This window comes from Pantherophis guttatus, chromosome 5, assembly GCF_059756535.1.
Source record: "Pantherophis guttatus breed Tessera chromosome 5, ASM5975653v1, whole genome shotgun sequence".
NCBI classification, from domain to species: Eukaryota; Metazoa; Chordata; class Lepidosauria; order Squamata; family Colubridae; genus Pantherophis; species Pantherophis guttatus.
Window position 1 is genome coordinate 119,431 of NC_142067.1, and position 21,216 is coordinate 140,646.

At 55.8% G+C, this 21,216-nt stretch overlaps 3 protein-coding genes and 1 long non-coding RNA gene across 7 annotated transcripts; 2 read left to right on the forward strand and 2 right to left on the reverse strand.

Moving 5' to 3' along the window:
* Positions 1–1,785: 1,785 nt before the first annotated feature.
* On the reverse strand, positions 1,786–5,706 carry LOC148113251 (uncharacterized). Its single transcript, XR_015734365.1, has 2 exons — positions 4,828–5,706; positions 1,786–4,265 (listed from the first exon to the last, which is right to left on the reverse strand). It is a non-coding gene; the product is annotated as an uncharacterized LOC148113251 (long non-coding RNA).
* Positions 5,524–13,667, forward strand: TPP1 (tripeptidyl peptidase 1). 3 transcript variants are annotated; one of them, XM_034426388.3, is made up of 12 exons: positions 5,524–6,023; positions 6,151–6,290; positions 6,701–6,851; positions 6,946–7,067; positions 7,184–7,377; positions 7,527–7,725; positions 7,993–8,181; positions 9,823–9,895; positions 10,167–10,287; positions 11,101–11,259; positions 11,370–11,507; positions 11,692–13,667. In XM_034426388.3, exons 1-12 carry the CDS (start codon positions 5,806–5,808, stop codon positions 11,827–11,829), a joined length of 1,842 nt encoding a protein of 613 aa, XP_034282279.3. In that variant the 5' UTR covers positions 5,524–5,805; the 3' UTR covers positions 11,830–13,667. The 3 variants fall into 3 exon arrangements, 2 of the variants coding, with proteins under 2 accessions (XP_034282279.3, XP_060545685.2); XR_004592711.3 differs by having other exon boundaries at positions 5,730–6,023; positions 11,101–11,263; XM_060689702.2 differs by lacking the exon at positions 11,101–11,259 and having other exon boundaries at positions 5,730–6,023.
* A 772-nt stretch (positions 13,668–14,439) lies between these two features.
* Positions 14,440–15,513, forward strand: TAF10 (TATA-box binding protein associated factor 10). Of its 2 annotated transcripts, XM_060689626.2 has the most exons (5): positions 14,441–14,684; positions 14,763–14,959; positions 15,039–15,103; positions 15,183–15,297; positions 15,376–15,513. In XM_060689626.2, the coding sequence occupies exons 1-5, from the start codon at positions 14,480–14,482 to the stop codon at positions 15,463–15,465; spliced, it is 672 nt and encodes a 223-aa protein (XP_060545609.2). In that variant the 5' UTR covers positions 14,441–14,479; the 3' UTR covers positions 15,466–15,513. The 2 variants fall into 2 exon arrangements, with proteins under 2 accessions (XP_087750692.1, XP_060545609.2); XM_087894566.1 differs by having other exon boundaries at positions 14,440–14,959.
* Positions 15,514–15,853: 340 nt separating this feature from the next.
* On the reverse strand, positions 15,854–21,189 carry ILK (integrin linked kinase). Its single transcript, XM_034426375.3, has 12 exons — positions 21,054–21,189; positions 20,501–20,666; positions 20,313–20,408; positions 20,100–20,196; positions 18,469–18,552; positions 18,282–18,367; positions 18,067–18,176; positions 17,845–17,972; positions 16,781–16,902; positions 16,597–16,696; positions 16,377–16,507; positions 15,854–16,297 (listed from the first exon to the last, which is right to left on the reverse strand). Exons 1-12 carry the CDS (start codon positions 21,140–21,142, stop codon positions 16,148–16,150), a joined length of 1,359 nt encoding a protein of 452 aa, XP_034282266.2. The 5' UTR covers positions 21,143–21,189; the 3' UTR covers positions 15,854–16,147.
* Between the last annotated feature and the right edge of the window lie 27 nt (positions 21,190–21,216).

Consider the following 21,216-nt stretch of genomic DNA (forward strand, 5'->3'; position numbering starts at 1 on the left):
ACATTGCTTGGCCGATGGCACCCGGAGGAGCCCCTCTCTGTGGGAACGAATTGGCCGGTGGGAGGCTATTGGTAGCAGAAGGCGGTCTTGTAAATACCCAGGTCCTAAGCCATGGAGAGCTCTGAAGGTGGTAACCAATACCTTGAATCGCACTCGGAGGACCACCGGAAGCCAGTGCAGCTCGCGCAGGAGAGGTGTTACATGGGAGTGCCATGACGCTCCCATAATCACCCACGCGGCCGCATTCTGGACCAGTTGGAGCCTCCGGGTGTTCTTCAAGGGGAGCCCCATGTAGAGAGCATTACAGTAGTCCAGGCGGGAAGTGATGAGGGCATGAGTGACCGTGCGTAGGGAGTCCCGATCCAGAAAGGGACACAACTGGTGGATCAGGCAAACCTGATAAAAAGCCCCCATGGCCAGCGCTGTCACATGTTCTTTTTTTTTTTCTTTTTTTTTCTTTTTTATTAGTAAGTTTTAAAAAGTATTACAACAATTTTTTCCCATCCCTCCTCCCGCCCTTCCCTCCTCCACCCATCCCCCATCTCCCCTCTCCTTCCAACCCCCCCTCCCGCCACCCACCCACCCCGGACTTCCCAGAGCAAATACAGGGTATAACATTTAACAAACATAAGCTAAAATATGCTAACTTTCTGTAGTCTCCAAACTCCCTCTTGCTCTTTAACTCCCCTTTCAACTAACAAAACATAATTCAAAAAGAAAATATTGGTTTCATTCATAAGCTATTTGAAACTTTTTAGTCCGATATTTGTTTTGAATATAGTCAATCCATCTTCTCCATTCCAATATATATCTTTCATTTGAGTGGTCCTTCAAGTATGCCGAAATTTTTCCCATCTCTGCTAAATTCACTACTTTTAATGTCCATTCTTCAATAGTAGGTAAATCTTCCTTCTTCCAATACTGCTCCACCAAAAGTCTGGCTGCTGTTATTAAATTTAAAATCAATTTAGTCTCTATGACCGTACAATCTGTAATTATACCTAACAAAAAGAACTGTGGAGTAAATTTTATCTTCTTTTTGAGAATCTTTTGGATAATCCACTATATTTTTATCCAAAATGCCTTGATTTTTTTTACATGTCCACCATATATGATAATATGTGGCATCATCACAATCGCATCTCCAACACTTAGGTTGCAAATTTGGATACATACAGGCTAGCTTTTTAGGATCTAAATGCCATCTATAAAACATTTTATAAAAATTCTCTTAAGTTTTGGGCTTGCGTAAACTTTACATTTCTAACTCATATTTTTTCCCACATCATTATTGGTTCTTCAATATTTTGTGCCCATTTTATCATACAGTCCTTAGCTCTGTTTCTGAATCTATTTCTACCAATGCATTATACAACCTTTTTATATGCATTTGACTTTGGTCTCTAATTTGTTTTACCAAGTTCTCCTCATTTTGCAAGATACCAATTTTCTGATCTTCTCTCCATCTAGCTTGCAGCTGTCCATACTGAAATCATGTTTGAATTATCCTTTTTTCTCTTAATTGATTCAAAGATTTTAGTTGTAACATACCTCCTTCCTTATTAAGAAGCTCTTTATAAGTAATCACATCTTGTTTTTGCTCTACACTTATATTCTCTATCGCGTGCCCACATTGGTAACTTACAGTTTAATTTATACTGATACTTTTTCCAGACACGCAATAAAGCATTTCTTAATATATGACTTTTAAAAGTCTTGTCCACTTTATCATATAATAAGCATGCCAACTGTAAACCAAATCATATGCCTCAATATTCAGTATTCTTTCTTCTGTTGAATTCATCCAGTCACTAATTGCTGACAGAACAGCTGCCTCATAATATAATCTTAAATTGGGCATTTTGAGACCTCCTCTTTCACGTATATCTTGCATTATTTTTTGTTTTATTCTCGGTCTCTTCCCTGCCCAGACAAAGTTATTAATACCCTTCTGCCATATCTTCAAATTCTCATGTGCTGTCACATGTTCTTCTAAGGACAGTCATGCATCCAGGAGGACACCTAAGTTGCGAGCCCTTTCCGTGGGGTCAATGACTCGCCCCCAATAGTCAGAGATGGCACCAACTGACTATATCGGGATGCCGGGAACCCACAGCCACTCGGTCTTGGATGGGTTGAGCTTGAGCCTGTTTCTCCCCATCCAGATCCACACGGCCTCCAGACACCGAGACATCACGTCAAGGGCATCATTGGGGTGGTCCGGGGTGGAGATGTACAGCTGAGTGTCATCAGCTTACTGGTGGAACTGCACCCCAAAACCACGGATGATCTCACCCAGCGGCTTTACATAAATGTTGAACAGAAGGGGCGAGAGGACCGACCCTTGTGGCACCCCACACACAAGGTGCCTCGAGTTCGACCTCTGGTGGCCCGTCAACACAAACTGCGACAGGTTAGAGAGAAAGGAGGAGAACCACCGCAACACGGTGCCTCCCACTCCTAACCCCTCTAACCGGCGCAGCATGATACCATGGTTGATGGTATCAAAAGCCGCTGAGGGATCTAATAAGACCAGGACAGAGGAAAAACCCCCGTCCCGAGCCTTCCAGAGATCATCAATCAATGCGACCAGTGCTGTTTCCGTGCTGTACCCAGGTCTGAAACCCGACTGGAACGGATAGGGAAGCTGGAAAGGGAATGGTGGTGCTGATCAGATGGCACAGAATGGAAAGAGGGAAAGTTAATTCCTTGCAAGAGGGGGAGGGATACGACACCATCTATCTTCGGTCTACAACACAGTCCTTTCAGCAGTTCCAAGAAGGCTCCACACCCATTTGTACCACTCCAGTGACCCTGAGTAAAGAGATAAACCTCCAAGTGACCTCAACAACCCTCCAAAAGTATGCAAATGACCAACTGTCTGCAAGGAGCATAAATCCTTCCATTCCCAACCATCCAGTCAGAGCTGAAGAAGCTTCTTGGATGAAAAGTGAAACCAGGGGTGAAATGCTACAAGTTTACTCCAGTTCGGACGAACCGGTAGTGATAAAAACTACCAGTTCGGGGGAACCGGTAGTAAAAAAAAAAGTTACCTGTCAGGAGGAACCAGTAGTTAAAAAAAGCTACCGATACCTTCACACCACTATTTCTGACGATTAGCTGTGCTGCGCAGTTTAGCTTTGCTAGAAAGCAGGATTTCCTGCTTTCTACCAAAGCTAAATCACGTGCCACAGCTGATCCCTTCCCCTCGCTGTCCTACTTATCTTCCCAAGCCTCCTTTCGATGCGTACTGCGCATGTGCGGAGCGCGTTTAGTGCGCAGCGCACATTTGGGACGTAGCATGCATGCGCAGCCAGCGAACTGGTTCAGATTTCACCCCTGAGTGAAACACCTTCAAAGAAAAACCAGGAAGTCCAATTGCTTCTTGAAAAAGCACCCTTGGGTCCTTGCAAGAGAGGAACAATATTCAAAACCGTGACAAATTGGTGGACTTGGCTGAAAATAAGAGCCGATCAGATGCAAACATCCAAAAACATAAATATTAGCTTGGTTGCTTGTGGAAAAGACCTTGGAAGAGGAGCTAATGACAGAGTAATGAGTCTCCGATGTGATAGGGATGCCCAAAAGGCAAGGGAAATACTAGGCTGCATATAACCTTCAAATCTCAGGAACTATTTCAGAGCTATTCAGAGCTATTTCAGAGCTATTTCAGCCAAATCAATCTGGAGATCTGGACGCAGCACTTTAGCAATGATTCAGACCAACTGGGATGGAGGGAGAGAGCAGTGAGGCTTAGAAATTAAGCTCTGCAAAGAGAATTTAAGGGAGCAGGACATGTCTCTGAAGTTCCAGGAAAGCAGATGTCAACTCAGTGTGATCAAAAGGTTTCTGACTGCAGGAGTAACTTAACAGAAGCCCTGACTTAAAGCAGACCGTTTCCCTTCATGGGGATACTGCAGTCAAGCATCAACAGCCTCCCTCTGCAGGTGTTTCAGTTATCATTTCTGCCCCAAGCAGAGGGTTGGACTTGATGGCCTCAAGGATACCTCCAGTCTTGGGAGTCCATGATTAAACTTCTGCGCATTAATAGCAACACTGACCGCAATCACAAAGAAAAACAGAAAACGTTGCAGCTTCCTGGCAAGCTCTTCTAGAATAGGGCCGGTTGCTGCAAGCCGAGGCTGGCAGAGGCCTTTTTGTCATGAGAATCCTTCCCTGATGCAGAATCTCAAAGGCCACTCTTGAGGATTTTGCCTGGCTGGCATGTGCATCTTGGCAAAAGGAGACATTTGTTCTAGACAGACCTGAAATAGGAGAAAATAGCGATGTTGCAAAGTTGCTTTCCTCCACGCACCCGAATGCCTTGTCCTGGGTGAAGGAGATGCCCAGAGATGCTCCTCCCAATTCCTCTTCCTTTCGACTTCCCTCTGTCTGCCCCCCCCACCCCCGCCAAAACAGCTGTTGCAACAGTTCAGGCAGGCCAGCTCCCCAGTTTTCCAGCCTCAGAGACTGCCTTACAAGATTCATTACTCCATTACAGCCTTTGATATTTGGCTGCATTTCTCTCACACAAAGACACTCATTCGCAGAGCTCAAATACTCCTTTCCCTGTTTTTTCTTTTTTCTATCCTGCCTTTATTATTTTTACAAATAACTCAAGGCAGCAAAAATATCCACCCTCTCCTTTTTCTCCTACAACAATCCTGTGAGGTGGGCCGAAGACTGGCCAGTCACCCAGCTGGCTTTCATGCTTGAGGCAGGACTTGAACTCATGGCCTCCTGCTCTAACCTGGGGCCTTAACCACGAAACCAAAGTGGCTCTCAGACCGTTGACCTGGTTTCTCCCTTTTTGTCATGGGTTCTCACCTGGTATAAACGGTGTCCTCATCCTCAATCAGGGCTAAAAATGGGCCAGCTGGAAGAGCCCCCCCAGAGGCCCAGGCAACCTCTTCAGGGAAAGAGCCCCCCACAGACCCAGTCTGCTGCAGAGGGACAATTGCCCCTCCCCCCAAGGTTCAGGGAGGTGGGCCAGACAACAGCTCCTCCTCCGTTTCACGAGACTGTCCTCTGCCCAGAGGCACAAGCCTAGAATTAAGGAGGAATTTCCTGACAGTGAGATCAATTGACCAGTGGAACTTCTCGTCTCCAGAAGCTGCGGGTGCTCCAGCGCTGGAGGTTTTCTACAAGAGGCTGGCAAGAGGCTATTTCTCCAGAATGGTAGAGGGTCTCCTGCTCGAGCAGGGAATTGGGCTAGAATAGATGACCTCCAAGGTATTCTGTAGTTGGTAGCTGGGCTGCGGATGGAAGTGAACCCTAGGAATAAATGAAGCTCCCGCTTTGTGGAGAAGCTCAACGGAGAAGAGCTAGACAAGGCGTGGGAGGGCGGCTTGGTGACCGGCAGTCCCGAGCCAGGCCGCCACGCCATCCCAGCCCTACGCAGGAGCCGCCGAGGGAGGCACCGAGCCTCCCAGGACCACCCTACCCACTTTCTCCGGGCTCGCTCTTCCCTGGAATGAATTGGCACCCCATACCGCCACCCCCCCCGCCGGAAGGCCAGAAGGCGGGACGCGGGGGACTCCATCGCCGCTGCTGTCCGAAGGGGAGAACCGCAACTGCGGAAGGAGAGTCCCGGCCGAGCGATCGCTCCAGAAGCGGAGAGGGAGCCGCCCCGACGGCTCTCCAAAGACACGCGCCTCGCCGCAAGCCCCAGCGCCAGCGCCAGCCGACGGCCGGAGCCGGAGCCTCGGCGCAGCCTCTGAGCACGCGCAAAGGGCCGCCAATCTCCGCCCCCTCCCCCTCTGTCAGCTGACAGCTGGCGCCTGACTCTGAGCAGCTTCGGTGGGGATGGCGCGGTCGGAGCTCCGGGAAGAAGCGAGAGCGGCGGCCGGCCGGAGGGGGCGGACGCTGGATCCCCCTCCGCCGCCCAGTCCCGCCCCGTCCGGGCGATCCCACTTGCCGCCGCCGCCGCCGCCGCCGCTGCTGCTGCTGCTGCTGCTCTCGCCAGCCTTCCTCCGCTCCAGCGCAGCCACCGCCCGGCCTCCGGAGCCGGACCAGCCCTTCCGGTGAGCGAGAAGCTCGAGGGTGAAGCTGGGTGGGTCTGTGGGCTTTGACGGCCCGGAACATCAGGCCGGTCCGGTCACACCGGGACTAGATCCTTCCCGGCCCGTGACCGCCTCTGTCTCCTCCCAGGATCCCTGACGGGTGGACCTCTCTGGGCCGCGTGGCCCCCGCCGAGCAGCTGAGCCTGACTTTTGCGCTTCGGCAGCGGAACGTGGAGCGGCTGAGCGAGCTGGTGCGCCATGTCTCCTCGCCCGACTCGCCCGACTACGGTACCGGCTCTACCCCCTCCCCCATTTTTGGGGGGCCCAGGTCCGCCTTCCAGCCCGGTAGCCGGGGATCCTAGAGGCGGGAGGGAAGGTCTAGTTGAGGAGGCTCGACCACCCAGCCGCCGTCTACGCCTCTTCTTCCCTGGGGATGGGGTCATTGGGGGCTCTTTCTGCAAGGGGGTGGGAGGGACGGTGGGGATTTTAGAGGCCACATCAGCCTTGGATAAGCCCTTCCACAGGGGGCACTGGTCTCTGCTGCCCTACGGTGACTGGTCACCTGGAAGAGCTCCCTGGAGGGGAGGATGAGGAGCAGAGGAGCGCAGCACAACCAGCCCCCTCCCAAACCTTCTGTGGGTCCTGATGGACAGGACCACCCGCTGAAGGTCTGTCCCTTCTCCCAACCCTTTGCCCAGGGCACTTCCTCTCCCTGGAAGAAGTGCGCACCTTCGTCTCCCCCTCTCTTCTGACGCTGCGCAGCGTGGACAAGTGGCTGGCGGCTCATGGGGTTCGGGATTGCCAGAGAGTCAGCACCCTGGACTTCCTGCAGTGCTCGGTGCCAGCCAGGTGAGTTGGGCCATGTCTGGGGAGGTCGGCTGGCCAGCCTGCAAAAAGATAGGGGGAGTGGGGCCATGGCTGAGCTCTGGATTTCTGTCTGCAGCACTGCTGAGCGGCTGCTCCCAGGAGCTCAGTTCCACCGTTATGCAAAGGATGCTCGCAGGGTCATAAGGTCCCCTCTGCCTTACCTGCTTGATCAGGAGCTAGCGGACCACGTGGATTTTGGTAGGGGGGCTTTGGTGGGGAGGGACTGAGGCGGCCAAGTCTCCTGATCTTTTGCTGGGCGGGCCTCATCGCTGTAGGTGACAATGACCTCCCTTTCTCTTTTTGCCCCTTCTAAGTGGGGGGGTTGCACCGTTTCCCAGCCGAACGGAAGGTGGTGAGCCGGGCCTGGGCTGCAGAGAAGTCACCACCAGGAGGGGATGGGCGGTCCAGTTTCCATCTGGGCGTGACACCAGCTGTGCTCCGCCAGCGATACAACCTGACCCACGTGGATGCGGGCAACTTCTCGCACAACAGCCAGGCCTGTGCCCAGGTAGGGGCCCAGCCCTTCTGCTCGGCATTTGGAGGGCAGGGGGCTGGCAGGCTCATCTCAGACCAGGCTTGGCTGTCTCCGTGCCTGGTGTGCTCATCTCGGCTCTGCTGGAGGGCAGCCTCTGAGCTCTGTGGTTTCTTCCCTGCCAGTTCCTGGAGCAATATTTCCACCAGGCCGACTTGGCTGAGTTCATGCAGCTCTTCGGCAGCACGTTCCCCCACCACTCCCGGGTTGACCAAGTCATTGGGCCCCAGGGCTCTGGCTCAGCTGGCTTGGAGGCCAGCCTGGACGTGGAGTACCTCATGAGCACGGGTGCCAACATTTCCACCTGGGTCTTCAGCAATGCAGGTATTCTCTCCTGTCCTCGACCAGGTATGGCTCTGTTGCCCAGCTGGGAATACCAGTGAGCACCTGCCAGATGATGGTGGCCGGGTCTCCTGCCACTGCTGCTGGGGGGGTGGGCCGGCCAGAGAAGGTGCAGCGGGGGTCTGGTCTGTTTGGGCTCACCTGTGTGCAGGGGCCCGAGGGGGACAGAGGCTGTGGGGAAAGGGCTTTGTGGAGTTGGGGCGGGTTGCCTGGCCGAAAGGTGGCTCCTCCACCACCTCCTCTTGCCAGGTCGCCACGAGAGCCAAGAGCCCTTCCTGCAGTGGCTGCTTCTGCTCAGCAACACCAGTGGGCTGCCGTGGGTCCACACAGTCAGCTATGGGGACGATGAGGACAGCCTCTCTCAGGCCTATATGAAGCGGGTAAACACAGAGTTCATGAAGGCCGCCGCCCGCGGCATGAGCATCCTCTTTGCCTCAGGTACGTGCAGCCCACCCCCTCCGAGGTTGAGAGCAAAGGGTCGCTAGTCCCATGCACAGATGCCACTGGAGGCCGGCAAGCAGGGCAGCCAGGGCAGCCGTGCCAAGGCAAGAAGTGGGTGGCAAGCCCTGACCAGGGGAGAGCTTCTAGCAGGCCCCTTCTCTCCCACTTCCTTGATCCTGGTTTGTCTTTCTTAAAAAGCCATCATTCAATCCCGCCTGCCTGGACAACTTCCTCCCAGTCTCCCATCTTTCTTTTTGAGGAAGGCAGTGGAAAAGGTGGCTGCTTGGCAGCTCCAGGGGTCCTGGATGAAACAGATTTCCTGGACCCCTTTCAGCCAGGATTCAGGCCCAGCTATAGGACAGAGACCGCTTTGGTTGCACTCATGGATGATCTCTGGTGGGAGTGGGGTCAGGCAGTGACCTTGACTTGACTCAGTGGCCTTCAGTACTGTTGACTATGGTATCCTTTTGGGCCAACTATGTGAGTTGGGGCTGGCCAGAGAGTTTTGCGCCAGTATCAGCTCCTTTCTCCAAGGTCGATCCCAATTGGTGTTGATAGGAAGTGCGAGGTCCAGCCCTCTGACTTCTCACTTGTAGTGTCCCATGGGGCCCGGTACTCTCTCCTGACCTGCTCAACATCTGTACGAGGCTGTTGGATGAGACCATCCATCACCTGGGGTTGAGATAGGCTGATGAGACTCCGCTGCGCATCTCTAAACATTGGGGACCTGAGTGATGCGGTTTGTGCCCTCTCACAATGCCTGGAGGCTGTGGGGACCTGCATGGAGGGCAACAGACTTCCACACAACCCTGGCAAGACTGAGTGGTTTGGGGTACACAGAACTTCAGGATCTGTTTGTCATCCTTAGCCATGGACGGGGTTGCACTAACCCGTCCAGACCCAATTTGCAACTCGGGGTTCTTCTGGACATGCGTCTCCTGCTTGAAGATCAAGTGATGGTCGTGACCAGGAGAGCTTATGCACAGCTCCAGTTTGGGCATTAGCTGAGGCCTTTTCTGGGTCAGGACTTCCTGAGCTCAGTTACTCAAGCACTGGTAATTTCTTTTCTGGACTCCTGCAATGCGCTGTACATGGGGCTACCCTTGAAATCCATTGGCAAGTTTCAGCTGTCGCAAAGTGCAACAGTGAGAACAATCTTTGGGGCCTCTAGGATGGCCCATATTACACCTCTGCTCCAGGAACTGCACCGGTTCCCACTCTGCTTCTGAGTGCAGCTCAAGGCGGTTCCAGGCGGTTGCTTCTGACCTTTGAAGCCCTCAGTGGCACATCTGTCCAGGCTACCTGATGAACCGCCTCATCCTGCTAGGACAAGCCCTCATACTTGTGCTGGCAGAGAAGGGCTCCTTCGGATCCCATTGGTCAAAGAACTCCGACTATCGGGATCCAGAAGAAGAGCCTTCTGCCCTTTGGCACAGCCTGCCCTCCTGGGTAAGGTCTGCCCCAACCTCCTTTCCTTCAGTAAGAGCCTGAACACCCGGCCCTGCCGGTTGGCCTGGGTTCCAGACTGGCTGGGGGTGGGGGCTCCACCCTTGAGGAGGCTGTTGGATTGATGGCAGACTCTACCTCCCCGCTCCCCTTACACCCTGCTTTCCAACCACTTTTGACCCCCTCCCTTAGGTGACTCTGGGGCCGGCTGCCGAGCAGTTTCGGAGGGGAAGCATCTCTTCCGGCCCAGCTTCCCAGCCTCCAGGTGAGGAGAAGGGCCCTGGGGCTCTTCGGACCTTTTGTGCATCCAACCCGTTTCCTCTGAAGTGATGGGGTGGGCAGTATGAGTTTGATCTGCCTGGTTCTTGCCTGCCCTTGTCCCGGAACCCACAAGTGCCTGTCGTGCAGCCGTCCATCTCTGGTGCCCACTCCCATCGGGTGGGCTCCTGTCCCCTTCCTGCCTCAGGTGAGATGGGCAGCTGGAGACGGTCCAGTGCTTCACCTGCTTTGGACCCAATGTTTCACCTGCTTTGCAGCCCTTATGTGACAACTGTTGGGGGCACAGCCTTCCAGCATCCCTTCCTGGTGGGCATTGAGGTGGCAGACTACATCAGTGGAGGCGGGTTCAGCAATGTCTTCCCTATGCCCGACTACCAGGTAAGCCAAGAGGCTGTGCCGCCCCACCTCCCCACCCTCCCAGCAGTAGCAGCGAGAAGCCCTTGGTTGCAAAGCATAACAGCTGTATGTTGTGACCCAGGCCTATGTAGTTGATATTAAATGCAAAACAGTTCCAAAAAACAAACAGATTTTATTAAAACAGCTGAGAATTAACTCATTCTCAGCTTATTCTAAATTAAATGAAAGCAAAGCCCTCAAAACACCAGTCTTTAGTTTATCTCTGACCTTGAGATAATTAGGCAAACTGCCAAAGGCTTTTCTTGACAACAGTTCAGGAACAGAAGAAATAACTACAGCCAAACAAGAAGCAAATCTCTCAACGGTTGTATTCCAAGAGCCGTTGCTGGTCTTTTAAGCCTTATGGGAGGGGCCAATCATCTCTTGGCCCTACTCCCGAGTCGTCCTCTCTGCTTTAGCTGCTCCTGCCTTCTGGCAGCTCTTCTCATACGTGCACTAGGAACAGGCTTCTCCTGTTCCTCTGCCTCCCTATGTCAGCCTCTGGAGGCTCCAAAGTCTGCACATCACTCCCTGATGGTCCTGGCCCCATCTCTGCCTCCGATGCAGAGCCCTCATCCAGGCCTTCCCCAGACTCCAGGACTGGCCCATGTTCTTCCTCAGCCTCATTGCTGTCTGACACCGTTGCCAGCTCCGCAGGCTGCTGGCGGACCACAACACTGTGGCTGGGAAGTGGCCCATAGAGATGGTGGGGCTGGTGCAGAGGTGCTTTTGGGGCAGGAGGGAGGCAGTGTGCTGGAGGAGCAGTTGACAGGCTGCCCCCTTTCCTGCCCACAGGTAACCGCTGTGAAGCGTTTCCTGAGCACGTCGCCTCATCTGCCCCCCGCCAGCTACTACAACAGCACAGGCAGAGCTTACCCGGATTTGGCAGCCCTCTCAGACAACTACTGGGTGGTGACCAACCACATCCCCGTGCCCTGGGTCTCGGGCACCTCTGTGCGTATGTGGCCCTCCCTGCTGGCCTTCTCCCAGAGTCTCGGCTGCCTTTTTGCTGGTCTGGGGAGCCTGCTGGCCCCTGGTGACCTTCCTGCTTCCCTCCATTGCAGGCCTCCACTCCCGTGGTGGGGGGCATCATTGCCCTGATCAATGACTGGCGCCTCCAGCGAGGGCTGCCCGCCCTGGGCTTCCTCAACCCTGCCCTGTACCGGCTCCAGGAAAGAGGGAACAGCACTGCCCTCTATGACGTGAGTGCCAGGGGGTGCAGTTCGCAACCTGGGGGAAGCTTGGGAAGCCGATCCCTGGTGGGAGGGGCAGCCTGTGATCTTGCTGTCGGGCATGGCAACTATAGAAAGAGGAACGGGCTTGGCTGAGTGGGATCCTGGATATTGGGTATGTGGTAAAAGCCCCGCTTCCTCTGCTTCCCCCTAGGTGATCCACGGATGCCATCTGTCCTGTCTGGATGCTGCTGTGCAAGGCCAGGGCTTCTGTGCTGCCCCTGCTTGGGACCCCGTCACAGGCTGGGGGACCCCCAACTTCCCTCAGCTGCTGCGTGGCCTCCTGGGCTAGCATGCCATGGCATGGGCCTTGCTGGTGACCAGCTTTGCAATCAGGATGGGAAGAGGGTGTTCTACCCCAGCTACGGACCCCAAAGAACGCAGCACACACAAAATCTATACAAAGCTTATTTTACTCAAAGAACTCAAGTCTTTTTCAACCAAAGGCTGTTAATAAACTGTTTTAACAGCCTACAAGAATTCTAAGATAAAGTAATTAGTCTTACTAGTGTTGGCAGAAAGCCCAGAAGCAATTTTGCAGAGGATCCAGATGCGAAGGAGAGTGAACTAAAGTTGTTCCCTACAGTTTGCTTCAGTCGGTGTTCCTCCTTAACTAGGCTAAGGGAGTGGCCAATTAGCCCCAAGCCTTACTTTCGAGGAGACCTCCTCCTGAGGAGCCACTCCTGCCTTTTGGCAGCTCTGCGCGCCTGTGCATTGAGGAGAGGTTCCTCCTCTTCACTTAAAGGAGCTTCTGGAGATTCTGAAGGCCCTGGCTGAATCCCTGCCTCTGCCACCACAGCTTCTCCAGCCTCCTCACTGTCTGACTCGAGCGCCAGCTGCACAGGCTGCTGGTGCAGCACCACACCAGCCTCCTCACTGTCGGAATCAGCTACAATCTGCACAGGCCGCTGACGGGGCACAACAGAGGGAATGGACGGTGTGTGGGTGACTGGGAGGCTACAGTGGCACATGGGGGGCCATGCCCCAAGGGGGTTCCTCTTTTCCAAGTGAGAACTGTGGCAGAGGGGTCTTCTGTCAGGGGGACTAATCAATGCCCAAAGGCCAGCCACTGCCAGCCATGCAACCCTGGGGTTGTGGGGTGGAGGGGTTAGTGTTGTGCAAAGTGCTTTGAATGCAGAATCCCAGAATCCTATTTCAGGTGTGAAATATGTTGCCAAGTGCCCCAACCGCCAGCTTCCCATTGGACTCCCGGCACTGCAGCCAGTCTCTGTCCATCTAGAAGCCTTGGGACTGGGCAAGGATGTTTCAGATCGCACAGCAATATTTGGCACAAGGAGTTGTCCTGGTCCACCATAAAGCAATTGTCCCAAACCCCAGGTCAGGTAGGGCTGTTGAAGCTGTCAAGTCCAAGCCCTGATCATGGCAGAAATTAAGATACGAGCCTTCTCGGACTCAGCTTGACCATCAATCCCCCACCCGCCCCCCTGAAAGCAAATTCCACTGTCGTCATCTGCCTTCCTGCAACTTAAATCCATGGTTTTGTGTTCTACACACTGGAATAAAGGGCATCCTGAAACTCTGAAATGCCCAGAGGAGGACGATCTCTTCTCTCCCGCTGACTCTTTTCAGGCTAAGCTTTTCCACAGGCGAAGACCGCTCCTGCCAGCAATGACAGGGAAAGCCACTAGTCTATTGCATAACATGAGAGCAAGCCCCCCTTCCTTCCAGCACTGATGATGTTACCTACTATGATCAGGAAATGTCGGCAAGGAAACAACCAAGCTTGGAGCACCAAGGCCCCCTCATTTCCATTCTTGTTAGTCTGTCTTGGTTTCCAGCGCCCTCCCCACCCCCCCAAATAATCCTTTGTCCTTCCAAGTTCTCTTGAATCCTAAAATATGTTACCAAGAACTAAGCAGATCACATAAAGGAGAAGAAACTGAAATGGTTATTTCTCAAAATCTTGAGAAGCTGCAGATTGTAGGAACCACCCAAACATCCCACACAACAGACCAAGTAATGCTGTCCAACAGCTCACTAATGGTGGCCCTTTAGTTCATTGTTGAGTGCAATTATACCTTTTTTTAGTATTATGTACAGATTTTGTGTCATATACAGATTTGAATAGTATTTTCTCCAAAACGATTAATAAAAATACTGAAAAATAAAGGACCCCTATTGATCCTTTGGGCACTCGACTCTCAAATATTTTCTCAATTTGATGAGAGGTCATGGGAAACCATTTTTAAGTCACCCATGTCTGAAGGTGCCATCCGGTCCATATTTTATTACGGGGTACTTGGCGAAAAGCTGTGCCGAAATCGAGATGTAGTCGATGGCAGATGGGATGGAAAGCAGCGCGGGGGAGGGAGACCCGGAGGAAGAGACGGTGCAATCCCGGGACGGGCTGCGAGAAGATCTGCAGGGTCGCCACACCTAGAATCCCTCGCCATCGGCCTTCACGGATTGAGTTCACGCAGGTTTTTGTTTGGCGAGACTCTGTCCATCGGGGCAGGCCGAGGAAGGCGGGGACTCCGCTGCCCCGTCTCCGGCCTTGAGGGAATCGCCTGAGAAACGTTTGCCCCTGGCCTGCCAGCAAGACTGCCTCGAGGCGAGGGCTGCCATCCTGAGTCCAGGAGGCTTCCCTCCAGGGGCGGCTTCTATGATCTCCCTCCGGGGGCTGCGGGGCCAGGGGTTCGGCTGGGGGGCAAAGCATCGGCCTGGCCCCAAAGAGGGAGCCCCGCGGGCGGAACGCCTTTCCCTCCACGGGGCCCGTCTCCAGGGAGCAAAGGGGGACCCTTCCCCGCGCAAGACCCGCGGCCCGCAGCCGGAACTCCTGCCCGAACCAAACCCCGCCCCCCGCCCCCCGCCCCTTGAGCGGCGCGCCGGAGGGGAGGAGCCACGTCAGTCCTGCTTCCGGGGGGGGAGTCGGCGCGCCTGCGCAGAAAGCGCCGCCGTCCCCGCCGGAGCTCGCCGGATCCATGAGCGGCAGCGGGGCGGGCGGTAGCAGCAGCGGCGGCGGCGGCGGCGGCGGGGGAAGCGGCACGGGAGGGGGGGTCGCGGAGCCCGACCCCAGCCCAGCGGCACCCGCGGCCCTCCCGCCCCCGCCGCCCCCCGCCGCCTCCGCCGGGGACTCGGGCGCCAAGGGCAGCCCGGGCGTGGCGGGGGCGGCCGGGGGGGCGGCCGGTGAGTGGCGGGGCGGGGCGGGCGGGGCAGGGAGGGGGCCCCCGCCGCCCGGCCGCTCTCACGCGTCGCCCCCCGCAGGCCTCGCCGCCGCCTCCCTGGCGCAGCCTGTCGAGGGGCCGCCGCCGCCGCTGCCCAACGGAGTCTTTGCGCCGCCCGCGGGCGCCGCCAATGGGGACGCCAAGCCCGCCGCCGCCGCCGCCCCTCCGCCCGGCTCGGCTTCGTCCGGCGCGCCGCTCGTGGACTTCCTGCTGCAGCTGGAGGACTACACGCCCACGGTGGGTCCCGGGCGGGAGGGAGGGAGGGCGAGCTGGCGTCGCGGCCCGTTCCACGCCTGACTTTGCCCCGCTCTTGCAGATCCCGGACGCCGTGACCGGATACTACCTGAACCGCGCCGGCTTCGAGGCGTCGGACCCGCGCATGTGAGTGTAGCGGGGCTCCGGGGGCCTTCGGGGGAGCCCGCCCGAACCGAGCCAACCCTCCCTCCCTCCCTCCCTGCAGCATCCGGCTGGTCTCTTTGGCGGCCCAGAAGTTCATCTCGGACGTGGCCAACGACGCCCTGCAGCACTGCAAGATGAAGGGCACGGCCTCCTGCAGCTCCCGCAACAAGAGCAAGGTGGGTGGGGAGGGGGCGGTGGACGCTTTGGGGAGGGGGCTCTGACCTCTCGGCTGCTGCTGCCTCTCCTTCTGGCAGGACAAGAAGCACACGCTGACCATGGAGGATCTGGCCCCTGCGCTGGCCGAGTATGGCATCAACGTCAAGAAACCCCATTATTTCACCTGAAAGCCCCTCCCTCTCCCCCATTCTTTATTAAAGTCTCTCTGGTCCCCATCTCTTGCTTTGGTTACTGTCAGGACCCCCTGCTGCCATGCATGGTTCTGGCGTTGGGTGCTCTGCTACTGCTGTGGTATTCCTCCTGTGGTATCACCCCCCCCCCCCAAAAAAATCCGTCATCTTTTTGTTCTGGCACAGAAGCCAGGAGGTGACTCTTCCCAGGTACCTGTTGGTGGGGGGAAAGGTGCTCCTTGCATGCCAGGAGCATCTCTGTGGCAAAAGGATCATGGCCACACAGAACACAGGCTGCCGCCCTTGCAAATGTGTTTCCCCATTCTGTGGTTCAGAGGCAGCCTGGATTCCCTCCCCATGGAAGCAGCACAAAAGGCCCGCCTGCTTCAGTGACAGCTGTTTATTTGGGCCACAGGGGGCTTTGTCCTGGGCCTGTGTAGAAAAGATAAAAACTGTAGCACAGCCAGGTGGGAGTGCAGGGTGGTCTTGGCACAAGAGGTGGCCAGAGATACGGGGCGTGAAGGCAGCAGGGAGAGTGCAAGGCCGAGCAGCCCCCTTCTGGAGCCTGCCCTTGGCAGGCGGCCCCCTCGATCTGTACCGTGTGCAGGGAGTCCTCGCTCTGGCCCTTGACTCTTCCTGAAGGCACTTAGGGCCGGCCAGTGGCTGCCGGACGGGCCCCTCACTTCTCCTGCATCTTTTCAAGAATAGGGACAATCATGTCAAATTTGGGACGCTTGGCAGGGTCTTCGTTCATGCAGATCTTCATCAGCTTGCAAATATGAGGGGAGATGCCGGGGGGGATGGTGGGTCGCAGCCCCTCCAAGGCAACCTGCAAAGAGACACCAGAATGTTGCTGGCACCCACTGGACAGCCTGGCAGAACCCTTTTGTTGTTCTGGCAAAGCTTACCTTCATGCCAATCTCCATGTTGGAGAGGTCAGCGAATGGCACTTCCCGGGTCACCAGTTCCCACAGGAGCACCGCAAAACTCCACATGTCAGCCGAACGCCGGTTAATCTCCTCGGCCTTCTTCTGTAGAGCTGTGAGGAGGAAGAGGGTTGTCTGGGAGAAGCTGTGGATGTGCTCTGCTGGGGAAGCAGAGGAGCACTTGCCCCCCAACTCCACTCACCTTCTGGTGCCACCCAAGCTGGGGCATACATCCTGCCCGGGCACTGGAAGGAAAACTTCACATCTGCCATGCCAATCCTGGCCGTCATGTCCTCGTCTATCTGTTCCGGGGAAGAGATGGGTGAGGCTGTGCCCCGGGTCTGCTCTGCCCAGTGCACCAACCTCCCTGCCTGCCCCCAACTGACCATGATGCCACGACTGTTGAGATAGTGGCGAGGGAGGAGAGGTTCCAAGGTGTGCAGGAAGGCCATTCCCCTTGAGACATCCAGGGCAAATTTCACTGCCTGCGTTTGGTCTACCACAAAATCTGGAGAGAAGGCAGGAAGGGCATCAGGGACCGAGGACGGTCATCTTGGGCAAAAGGGAAATTATGAGATGGAAACGAGAGATATTCCCCCTCCCCCCACCGGGGCGCATTGGCTCTGCTGCCAAGCTGCTCTTAACCTTCCCATCTTGTTAAAGTTTTATTAGAATCTGCCTGCCTGTCTATAATTCGGTGAGTCTGTGGAAATGCTTTCTAGTAAGCCAGCAGGATCACTTTGCACCGCGAGAAATTGGGGCTGCCGGTGCAGTGGGGCTACATCCCAGGGCTGCAGAGGAGGAAGGAAAAACACTTGCAAGGGACCCATGTCCAGATCCAGCCTCCAGGGGGAGCAGGGACTTTCCAGCCCCAGAGAGGGGCTGCCTACAGGCCCTCCAAAGAAGCCCACTGAAGATCTGCAGGGATGACCAAGCAGAGTCCGAGGGCCAGGTCAGTCAGGACATCAATTAGGATGACGCACTACACTCCCACAAGAAATAAAGTCGAAATAAGGTCCCCCCTGCCTCCCACGAGTGAATTGACTCTTATCTGGTGCCAATTTGCCTTGACCAACAAGAGATCAGATTCTTGGGCAAAGATAGCGTGGAATAAACTTGGGGTGCTTTGAAGTAAACTCCTCTTCCTGGTTACTTGCGCCTGACAGACCTACTGCAAGGGAGGTGCTGGACTGCCTCCCCCCCCCATGGGGTCAAACAAATACTTCAGGTTTTAATTTGGGGGAGGTCGCATGATATACTTTCACATGGCCAGTCCACAGCTTCCATAAAACATGACTCGGTCTCAACTTGGAGCATGTTTTGAGAACGGCCTGGTGCAAAATGGCCAATGATTTCATGCAGCCGGTCAGTGACTTTGGGACCTTTGCTACCCACCCACCCCTTTGCTGGGTTGTAAGGAGGCCCCATCACACCCAGTGGCAAGACTCACTAGTGCCTTCGTGCAGTACATTGTAAAGGGAGCCGTAGGGCATCCAGTGGGTGATGATGATGGGGTGCGGAGCGGGTGGCGACTGGCAGGCACCCAGCACTGGCAGCACATTTGGGTGGGAGAAAATCCTGTGGGGAAAGAGACAGGTCAGCTTTGACACCTCCAAAGACAGGCCCGGATGCTGCTGAAGGGGCAGGGCAGAGACCACCCAGCCCTGTTCACCTGAGCTTGGGGTACTCCTCGTTGAAGTCCCGGCTCTTCCGGGTTGTCCAGTCGCGGATCTTGAGGACCTTGATGACAATGTCGTTCCCCTGCCAGCGCCCCTTCCAGAGCTGCAGGGAAGTGGAGGGGTCAGGGCACCTGGTAGAGCCAGGAATGGGGGACCCCCTCCCCATTTGTACCGGGGGAGGGCAGGGCAGGGGAGCTGGGAGCAGCACCTCTCCGGACTGGTTCTCGTTGAGTTTGTGACCCAGGCTCAGCTGCCGAAAGTCAATCCCTGCCAGCTTGTTCAGGGTCCCGTTACCTAGGAAAGGAGAAAGGCCAGAGGAGAGGGTCAGGATTCCCCCCACCCTCCTGTTCTGGCCCAGAAGCCCCCTTGCCTCCCTCTGGAAAGCCATCTCTTACGTGGTCGAGTCCGCGTGGTGCCTTTCCAAAACGTGTCTTTGTAGGGGAGGCGGGTCAGGCTTTGACCGGACTTCTCTGCACGCTCTAGAAGAGCAGAGGGAGCGGTCAGGGAAGCCAGAGAGCAGCATCGCAGGAAAGGAGGCTTGATCCCCGTTCCCTTTTCTGGGCATTCCTTCCATCATCCCTCCCCAAATTTACCCAAGGAAACTGGTGGCGGGGGGTGGGTGGGTTTGGCAGCAAACACATAGATGGATTGAAAGAATTCTGGGGTTTTTGGGAAACCCAGTTTTTGCTTTAGGACCACGTGGAACAAACATGGAAGACAGACTCCTACAGCTGGAAGGGACCTCAGAGGTCTTACAGTCCAACCCCTTGCTCAAGGCAGGAGACCTTATACAATCCTGGTCAAACCTCCAGCGATGGAGCACCCACAGCCCTGGGAGGGAAGCTGTTCCATTGAATAATTGTTCTCTGTGTCAGAAAATTTGCCCCTTTAATAAGCATCTCTACGTGTCGCTTCTTGTCCTGCCTTCAGATGCTTTGGAGAACAAGTCAGTCCCCTCGTCTCTGTGGTGACCTCTCAAGCCCTGGAAGAGAGTCCTCCTGTCCCCCCAATCTTCTTCAATAGGCTAGACATAACCTATATTATTTATTTATTTTATTTTCTATGCCGCCCATCTCCCCTACAAGGTTCATTGTACCTCGAGACTCATCGTTGTTGCTCATCTCTGCATGTTTTCTAAGCCTCAGAATCTCAGAATTGGACACAGTATTCCTTGTCACTGCAGTATAAAGCAGTACTAGCACTTCTCTCGACACTGTCCCAGGATTGCATTGGCTATTTTGGCAGCTACAACACATTGCTGGCTCGGTGGTCCACTAGGACATTTAGATCTCTCTCCTTAATAAATTATTTTTATTTAGCACAAATTACTTGTCTAAGAAGATTCTCAGTCATCCAGGTCGTGGTTGTCCCAAAGGTGCTTTTTCCAAGAGGCAACTAGACTTTCTGGTTTTTCTTTGAAGATGTTTTTCATCCAAGAAGTTTCTTCACTTCTGAAGTTCTAAAGAACTGAATAAGCTTCTTGGATGAGAAGCGAAACATTTTCAAAGAAAGTCCATCTGCTTCTTTGGGACAACCATGACCTGGATGACAGAGAATCTCCATAGACATTTCTCTGAGCTGCGCTCTCGATGCCCTCGGATCGAGAGGGGGAGGCAGCTGTTCCTCCTCAGAGGGGATCTGCTGCCTATCTGCATCACTGCATGTCAGCAGCTGATCCTCTCCTGTGTCTGGGAGGGCAGGCAGCTCTCCATCAGGTCGACCACCTCCCTCAATGCCTGAGAAGGCATCGTCTTCAGCCCTGGCCTCTCCAAACATGCCAAGGGAGACGTGCCATCCCCGTTAGACATTCCTGGTTCCAACTCAAGCTCCACACCAAACTTGGGTTGCCTGAATTTCGAGGCAGCCTGGTGACTTGCTTCACACAAGGGGCCACAAGGAAAAGAACCACTTTTGGTGCCTGCCTGCCAGGTAATAGCAGGGCAGGTCCTGAGGCTAACTCTGCCCCTCCCACCAAAGAGCAGCAGCAGAAGAAAGAAGTCAGAGGTCGGCTAGAAGAGGGGCGCACCTCTCAATGTATCCCGCAGGGGCTCCTTTGCCTTGTCCAGGGGCGTCTCTCCATATTTGTTGCAGATGCTGACTAGCGCCCCGCTGGCCACCAGGTCCTGGCAGCAACAGGGAGGGAAAGTGAGGCAAGGAGACGGCCCCTATTTGCAGCCCAAGCGACCAGGGACTAGGGCCAGGCCCAGATGACTACAGCCCCCTGGAAGCCCACACACACCTCTGCCACCTGCTCTTGGGCCCAGAAACAGGCGTAATGGAGAGGGGTGTTGCCATGCTCGTTGGCGGCATTGATGTCTGCCTTGAACTGGATCAGCTGCACCGGGAGAGAATGGAGAGTCAGGGCATCAGGACCGCTGCAGCAGCAGCAGCACCTGCCCCCCCCCCCCCTCTGACCCGGCATCCCACCTTCTGGACGATGTCGCGGTGCCCGTGGCTGGCGGCCAGGTGCAAGGGGGTGTCGTCTCCCCGGTTCATGACATTGATGCGGGCGCCGCGCATGACCAGCATGTCCACCACGCTGGAGCGCCCTTCGCGGCAAGCCCAGTGCAGGGGGCTGAAGCCATGGTCGTCCCTGCCAGGAAGGGAGGAAGCGAGGGAGGGAAGCGGTGGCGGGAGGCAGCGCCCAGCCTCTCCCTCCCTCCTCCGCGGCCTGGGCGGGCAGCGCCAGCGGGCGGCCCTTAAAAGGAGATCGGAGCGGGGCGGGGAGGCGCTCCGGCCGGCCACCGTTTCCGCTGGGGCGGGGGTCTCGCGGGCAGCCCTCGGGGCCAGCGCCCACCCACCAGAGGCCCGGAACAGCCGCCGGCCGGAGGTGCCCCGCCGCCCGGCTCTCCCCACCCCGCAGGCTCGCCGGCGGCTCAGCAGCGGCGCTCCCGGAAAAGCCGCGCGGCCGGAAAGCACCGCCGGCCCCGGCTGCCTCCTAAGCGGCCCCCGCCCGCCGCCCGCCCGCCCGCCCGCTCACCCCTGGTTGAGGTCGTTCTCGGTGTTGTCCAGCCAGAGACGGACGGCCACCGCGTTGCCCTCGCGGCACTGCGTGAAGATGTCGTCCATCGCCCCGCGCCCTCGGCCGCCGCCTTCCCCGCGCGCTCCGGGTGTGGCCGCTCCGCGCCGTTCGCCCCGCCCCG

Coding starts and splice junctions, on each gene's coding strand:
- TPP1 (XM_034426388.3), top strand. CDS start 5,806: ATGGCGCGGTCGGAGCTCCGGGAAGAAGCGAGAGCGGCGGCCGGCCGG. Junction 6,852..6,945: donor CAGTGCTCGGTGCCAGCCAG/GTGAGTTGGGCC, acceptor TTCTGTCTGCAG/CACTGCTGAGCGGCTGCTCC. Junction 7,378..7,526: donor ACAGCCAGGCCTGTGCCCAG/GTAGGGGCCCAG, acceptor CTTCCCTGCCAG/TTCCTGGAGCAATATTTCCA.
- TAF10 (XM_087894566.1), top strand. CDS start 14,480: ATGAGCGGCAGCGGGGCGGGCGGTAGCAGCAGCGGCGGCGGCGGCGGC. Junction 14,960..15,038: donor TGGAGGACTACACGCCCACG/GTGGGTCCCGGG, acceptor CCGCTCTTGCAG/ATCCCGGACGCCGTGACCGG. Junction 15,298..15,375: donor GCTCCCGCAACAAGAGCAAG/GTGGGTGGGGAG, acceptor TCCTTCTGGCAG/GACAAGAAGCACACGCTGAC.
- ILK (XM_034426375.3), bottom strand. CDS start 21,142: ATGGACGACATCTTCACGCAGTGCCGCGAGGGCAACGCGGTGGCCGTC. Junction 20,409..20,500: donor ACCGCGACATCGTCCAGAAG/GTGGGATGCCGG, acceptor CTCCCGGTGCAG/CTGATCCAGTTCAAGGCAGA. Junction 17,973..18,066: donor GAGGAGTACCCCAAGCTCAG/GTGAACAGGGCT, acceptor CTTTCCCCACAG/GATTTTCTCCCACCCAAATG.